Source organism: Nilaparvata lugens, chromosome 9 (assembly GCF_014356525.2).
Source record: "Nilaparvata lugens isolate BPH chromosome 9, ASM1435652v1, whole genome shotgun sequence".
Classification (NCBI taxonomy): domain Eukaryota; kingdom Metazoa; phylum Arthropoda; class Insecta; order Hemiptera; family Delphacidae; genus Nilaparvata; species Nilaparvata lugens.
In genome coordinates, this window is record NC_052512.1 from 44,682,427 (window position 1) to 44,689,656 (window position 7,230).

The 7,230-nt window shown below is 36.2% G+C and overlaps 1 protein-coding gene across 1 annotated transcript in view; it reads left to right on the forward strand.

Moving 5' to 3' along the window:
* LOC111063758 (dmX-like protein 2) overlaps positions 1–7,230 on the forward strand; it is a 478,861-nt gene that overhangs the window by 218,646 nt on the left and 252,985 nt on the right. Inside the window, exons 43-44 of the mRNA XM_039435348.1 lie at positions 1,139–1,299; positions 3,306–3,447. Of these exons, the coding sequence (XP_039291282.1) occupies positions 1,139–1,299; positions 3,306–3,447 (303 nt within the window). The remainder of the gene's footprint in view (positions 1–1,138; positions 1,300–3,305; positions 3,448–7,230) is intronic.

Sequence of the window (7,230 nt, forward strand, 5' to 3'; positions counted from 1 at the left end):
CTTGAAAACCGATTTCGAGCCAGAAAAGTCTCATTTTCGGCCCTAGGTGCGAAATATACCATTGAACATGTTTTAAATAGATGGTTAAAGAACCACCCTTTTTATAATATAAATGAATACCTAGTATCTGACACAAATACAATTCAAAAATAATAATTTCTAAATAATTAGATTGTATTTCATTATAGGTATTATTATAGTAGTATTATATTATTTATTGTATTATTGAGAATATTTAATCATCAAATGTATAATCACATAGTATTTTTAAAAAAACTGACTGTATTTTGACGTAGCCTATTGCAATTAAGTTTGTTTAACGGCAATAAAAATATTCTTATTCTTATTCTAAAGAAGCCAGTATTGCATTGCAAGCATCTGTACGTTTAACAAAATCTGCTGGCATCAATTCTTGAACAACCATCAACTTATACGGGTGTAAATTAAGGTCTGAGAGTAAAATTCGCCTCACCGTTCAGGCCGACATTCCAAGAGCAGCAGCATGTTTCTGCGCAGAGCCCGATGGAGATTGTTCAATAGACGCTCTCACCGCCAATACGTTATTATTTTTTCCTACAGTTACGTTGAAAAGTGGCCATTGCTGCACTGATTACAGAACGCAAAGAATCACTTTTCCGCTCTAGTGCGGGAAAAATTTTTCTGCACTCCAGATTTGCAACATGGCAACGCAAAATACTTAGTAGGTTATATGGAGCAACAGTGCAGCAAAATCAAAATGAAGTTGGTAACAGTGACTGCTGTGGCTGCTATAGTGAGCAGAGGTGCAACCAAGCACAACGCGCTAATTATTATTCATTATATATTATAACCAAGGACAACGAGGACTTTAGGATTTTAGGATTAAGGTTTTTATCAATAATAAAATTACACAGAAAAACATTTGATGCATTTCAGGCAATTTTACCCATAATTACCCACTTTTCATATTCAATGGTAACTGTAGGAAAAACTTAATGTGAAATACGTGCGCAAAGTTCCTCTGCTGCACTCAAGAAACCATTCCGCCCGAGCCGTCTTTCGGTGCAGCAAACTGTCACTTTGCGCACTAGTTGCACAAATAACTATATTTTATAATTTGTTATTATTTTATCAATGAATGAATATTTTTGTGTTTCAGCTAATCCGAACGTGTTTAACTTCTACGTTTACCTGCGTACGCATCCACTTCTGATCCGCCAATACCTGGCTTCATCCTACCAGGATAAGAAAAAGCATACAGTGGTCCTATCTGGATTTAGCTATGGTGCTGATACCAAGACATCTAATTCGGATAGACAGGTGAGAGATAACTATATAATAAGTTCTAGTTAATCAATAGTAATAAATAAATCAATAAGTAATTTAATATCTAATTAGTATTGAACGAAAATCCTAAATAAATGTTGCAAATCACCCCGAAGACCTCTGCTACTGCAGACATTGACAACAGGGCTAACAGCTAGATGGAAATTCGATGAGAACTACTATCCAAAAATTAGTTGCCAGCCCGGGAATCGAACCCGGTACCTCCCAATTGCCAGTCAGGAATGCTTGCCCTTACACCAAACTGACAATCTCTGGATAGCAGCGCTCATTTTATACGAAGCCATAGCGGCCAACTAGTTACAGATGGAATTAAATAGAGAATGCATTTATTCAAATGCTAATTGATATATATTAGTATTGAACGAAAATTCTAAATAAATGATTTAATATTAAATTACAGATGGAAGTAAATAGAGAATGCATTTATTCAAATGCTAATTAATATATAATTAGTATTGAACGAAAATCCTAAATAAATGTTGCAAATCACCCCGAAGACCTCGGCAATTGGGAGGTACCGGATTCGATTCCCGGGCTGGCAACTAATTTTTGGATAGTAGTTCTCATCGAATTTCCATCTAGCTGTTAGCCCTGTTGTCAATGTCTGCAGTAGCAGAGGTCTTCGGGGTGATTTGCAACATTTATTCAGGATTTTCGTTCAATACTAATTATATATTAATTAGCATTTGAATAAATGCATTCTCTATTTAATTCCATCTGTAATTTAATATTAAATCAGTAATGGTGAATTTAAAAAAAGAAGAGAAAGTATCAACATAGAGAAAGAATAGCGTAAGTAGATATCCCATAGTATAGGGCGTTTATGTCGCAACTTTTACTTTTATCTCAAGCCGATTATTGTCGATTTTTAGAGAGAGTGTGAGAGTGTAAGAAGAGCACAGTATGAGAGACTACCAGCGTCACATATTATATTTTATCATAGAGAAAAGATAGCATAAGAAGATATGCCATGGTTTGTAGAATTCATTCAAAGTTTGCAAGTTCTGTATCAAATTATGGTGTTGTGTATCAAGTTGAAATTATACTGTATCATATTGTGGTGATACTTTATCAAATTGTGGTGATACTGTATCATTTTGTGGTGATACCATACAGAAACGATAGAACAAGAAGAAATGCCATGGTATAGGTGGTTCATGTTGCAAATTTCTTGTTTGTTAGAAGACGATCTGGCAACAGAGCTTTTTTATTGTATTTCCTTATTATATTCAATTCGATTGATTTAATTGATTCAGAGCCGCTTTCTGAGCTCGGGACTTAGCCAAGTTCTAGACTTTAAACAGCTGGAGTCAGAAAATTGGCTTTCAGAAACGGGGCGTAGTCGCAGTTTTTATGATAATCTTTATTTTCTCATTTCTATAATTGGAAACGTTTTTCCTCGACGAAATGAAACATTCCTAAATAATTCAAAATAGCTGAAACTTTACACTATTTTCTCTTATTTTATTTCCTGTTCAATTTTCTAGTTTTTCGAAATCCAATTTAAATTTTAAACGTGGACTGTGACTGCACCCCGTTTTGGAAAACCCAATTTTCTGACTCCAGCTGTTTAAAGTCTAGAACTTGGCTGAATCCCGAGCTTGGAAACCGGCCCTTATTGATTGATTTATTGATTTATTTGATGCATAAGTGGGGAAGGCTGACTCCCCTTTCTGTGAGTGTGGAGCAGTCCAGACTGTGAGACACATAGTGGAGGAGTGTCCCACATCAGCATACACGGGTGCGCATGAACATTTCCTGGTGGCTAAACCAGCATCAATAGCCTACTTAAATACCCTGGAAGCATGCCTCTAATTTCCAGGTCAAAAGTGACTAAGATATTTTCATTCGTTTTATATATGAATTTTCTATTGTTTTCTTTTTTTCGAATTTTATGATCATAAATGTGTTGTGTATACTGCCATACGCTAAATAAATAATAAATTGATTTATTGATTATTGATTGATTGATGTTGCAGTTGCTGCTAGAGGACTCAATCACCCCATTGGAGCGTCAACTGTATTTCACCACAGCACATGCGCATTTCAAAGCCGGATGCCCGGCGTTGGCTCTAGAAGTACTCTCCAAGCTGCCTATGAAGGTTCTAGACGAAACAACAAGTAAGTCATCACTTAACTTACATTAACTTAATTAGAATTTAGACAACCTTGACCTGATTGACCGAACGAAGTGAGGTTCAAGATTCAAGTCGACGGTTTTGCATTTCTCTTTATGTTTAAATGTTTATATGTTGCGCATTTACGGCGAAACGCGGTAATAGATTTTCATGAAATTTGACAGGTATATTCTTTTCCTACAGTTACGTTGAAAAGTGGCCATTGCTGCACTGATTACAGAACGCAAAGAATCACTTTTCCGCTCTAGTGCGGGAAAAATTTTTCTGCACTCCAGATTTGCAACATGGCAACGCAAAATACTTAGTAGGTTATATGGAGCAACAGTGCAGCAAAATCAAAATGAAGTTGGTAACAGTGACTGCTGTGGCTGCTATAGTGAGCAGAGGTGCAACCAAGCACAACGCGCTAATTATTATTCATTATATATTATAACCAAGGACAACATTTTTATTCAATTTGACAATAAATTAAGGTTTTTATCAATAATAAAATTACACAGAAAAACATTTGATGCATTTCAGGCAATTTTACCCATAATTACCCACTTTTCATATTCAATGGTAACTGTAGGAAAAACTTAATGTGAAATACGTGCGCAAAGTTCCTCTGCTGCACTCAAGAAACCATTCCGCCCTCGCCTACGGCTCGGGCGTAAACGTTTCTTTCGGTGCAGCAAACTGACACTTTGCGCACTAGTTGCACAAATAACTATTTTTAAATTGCACGTCGACGTATATACAAGGTTTTTGGAAATTTTGCATTTCAAGGATAATATAAAAGGAAAAGGAGCCTCCTTCATACGCCAATATTAGAGTAAAAATCAGACTATAGAATTATTCATCATAAATCAGCTGACAAGTGATTACACAGATGTGTGGAGAAGCCAGTCTATTGCTGTATTTCCATAAGGTCTATAGTTTCAAGCAGGTACTTGTGGATGAGAATACTGAGTGAGGTCTACTGTTCACAGAACTACTAGTATAAAAGGAAAAAGGAGCCTACTTCATACGCTAATATTAGAGTAAAAATCAGACTATAGAATTATTCATCATAAATCAGCTGACAAGTGATTACACAGATGTGTGGAGAAGCCAGTCTATTGCTGTATTTCCATAAGGTCTATAGTTTCAATCAGGTACTTGTGGATGAGAATACTGCGTGAGGTCTACTGTTCACAGAACTACTAGTTATAGTGAGGTCCACGTTATAATGGCAGTGCAGAATGATAGGAGAACAACGTTGCCGATCCTCTGTCTTGTCAATGTCTTAATAATGACTCCCAAAATTTTGATAATGAATAACATGTCCAAAAGGATAGATTATGCTGTTTATATTGAAAAATTAAGTCCATTTTTTATCCAAATATAAAACAGACCATATCTGTTCTGAAAATTCTGAATTTAGGAAGATTAAGTGCCGGTTGCACAAAAGCTGGTTAAATTTTAACCGTGATTAATTCCACGAGAACCAATCAGAGAAGCCGTCTTTCAGAAACGTCTTTTCTGATTGGTTCTCGTGAGATTAATCACGGTTAAAATTCAACCGGTTTCTGTGCAACCGGGCTCAACACATCAAATTTTAGTCAAACTTATCTAACCTAAAATTAATTTAAATTTGTCTTTTCAGTGAATTAATTTCATTTCAGATGTCAGATTTCTTCTTCATTCGTGTGTCAACACATATTTAGAGCCCACAACAACAGCCTTACAGCCTTATGGTTGTAAACTGCTAAAAAATTCAACTATCTGGCGAAAATGCTAGTACATATTATTGTGCTTCTATTCCAGTATGGACATCGCGTGATGTTCCTACATTTCTTTAACGTTTCCTCAATTTTGTTATGTCCCTAAAAATAGGTCTTGCATCATTTATAAATAATCGGTTTTATAACTTTGCTTGATTAGATTTGAATGAAATCATAGATTTTGAATGAAATCATAGAGGGAAAAGATACGCCATGGTTTGTAGAATTCATTCAAAGTTTGGAAGTTTTGTATCAAATTACGGTGTTGTGTATCAAGTTGAGATGATACTGTATCATATTGTGTTAAAAATTATTATTATATTGTGTTGATATTGTAACATTTATGGTGATAAAGAGAAAAGATAGCAGAAGAAGATACGCCATGGTTTGTACAGTTCATTCAAAGTTTGAAAGTATTATATCGAAGTACTAGCCGTCAGGCTCGCTTCGCTCGCCATATCCGTCTAGCCAGGGGGCTCCGCCCCCTGGACCCCCGACTGGATCGTTCTAGAATGAGATCAGCAGGCTCGCTCCGCTCGCCTGCATTTTTCATTTGAGCATTTTTATCATATGTTAGGACGATCCAGTCGGGGGTCCAGACTAAACGTCTGGCTAAACGGATATGGCGAGCGAAGCGAGCCTGACGGCTAGTAATATAATATTCCCAGGATTGAAGTAGCAGTGCCCAATCAATTTTTCCGCGATAAATGCATTTAAATCTTCAACTTGGTGCCAACCCAACAAAGTCAACTCAACTTAATGCCAACCTGACAAAATTATTAATTTAGTTGCCAGTTAACAACTGTTTCGAAGAGGTACTCTCTCTAGATTATAGTTCTATATTAACATATGATATGGAAATTTCAATTATAATTAAGAGATAGGGAGAAGAAGAATATACATGCTAAAAGATGAACTTTAAACCATTAAAAACAACCCTTAGAGTTAAAATATTGCCAAAAGATTTCTTAGTGCGCCTCTAAAGGGCCAACTGAACATACCTACCAAATTTGAACGTTTTTGGTCCGGTAGATTTTTAGTTATGCGAGTGAGTGAGTGAGTGAGTCAGTCAGTCAGTCAGTCAGTCAGTGAGTGAGTGCCATTTCGCTTTTATATATATAGATGGTGTTGCATATCAAGTTGAGATGATACTGTATCATATTGTGGTGATACTGTAACATTTATGGTGATACCATAGATAAAAGATAGCATAACAAGATATGCCATGGTTTGTAGAATTCATTCAAAGTTTGGAAGTTTTGTATCAGATCATGGTGTTGTGTATCACGGTGAGATGATACTGTATCATATTGTGGTGATACTGTATCATATTGTGGTGATATGCCATGGTGTTGGACCGTTATGTTGCAAATGTGAGTGTTAGCTGAAGCCGATAGTCCTAGTAGTTGTTTTTGGTGAAGCTATGTGAGGCTGGTAGTCTCTCATACTGTGCCCTTCTTACACTCTTACACTCCCAACAACACACTAATAATAGACAGTGTATAGGGTGTCTATGTTGCAAATGTGAGTGTTAACTGAAGCCGATAGTCCTAGTAGTTGTTTTTGGTGAAGCTATGTGACGCTGGTAGTCTCTCATACTGTGCCCTTCTTACACTCTTACACTCCAACAACACACTAATAATAGACAGTGTATAGGGTGTCTATGTTGCAAATGTGAGTGTTAACTGAAGCCGATAGTCCTAGTAGTTGTTTTTGGTGAAGCTATGTGACGCTGGTAGTCTCTCATACTGTGCCCTTCTTACACTCTTACACTCCCAACAACACACTAATAATAGACAGTAGTCGACAGTAATCGGTTAACAAGAAATCGGTTTGAAATTTTGAACATGAGCTACCTATATTGAGGTACACGTTATAATGGCAGTGTTTAATTAGCAATGATATTGCTATCCTTGTCTATCATTCAACAATGCTGATAGCGCTATCTCTTCCTTGAGAGATCATCTTTTAGCAATCTAGAATTAATAGTTAAGTAACAAAATATTTCATACTAATTATGA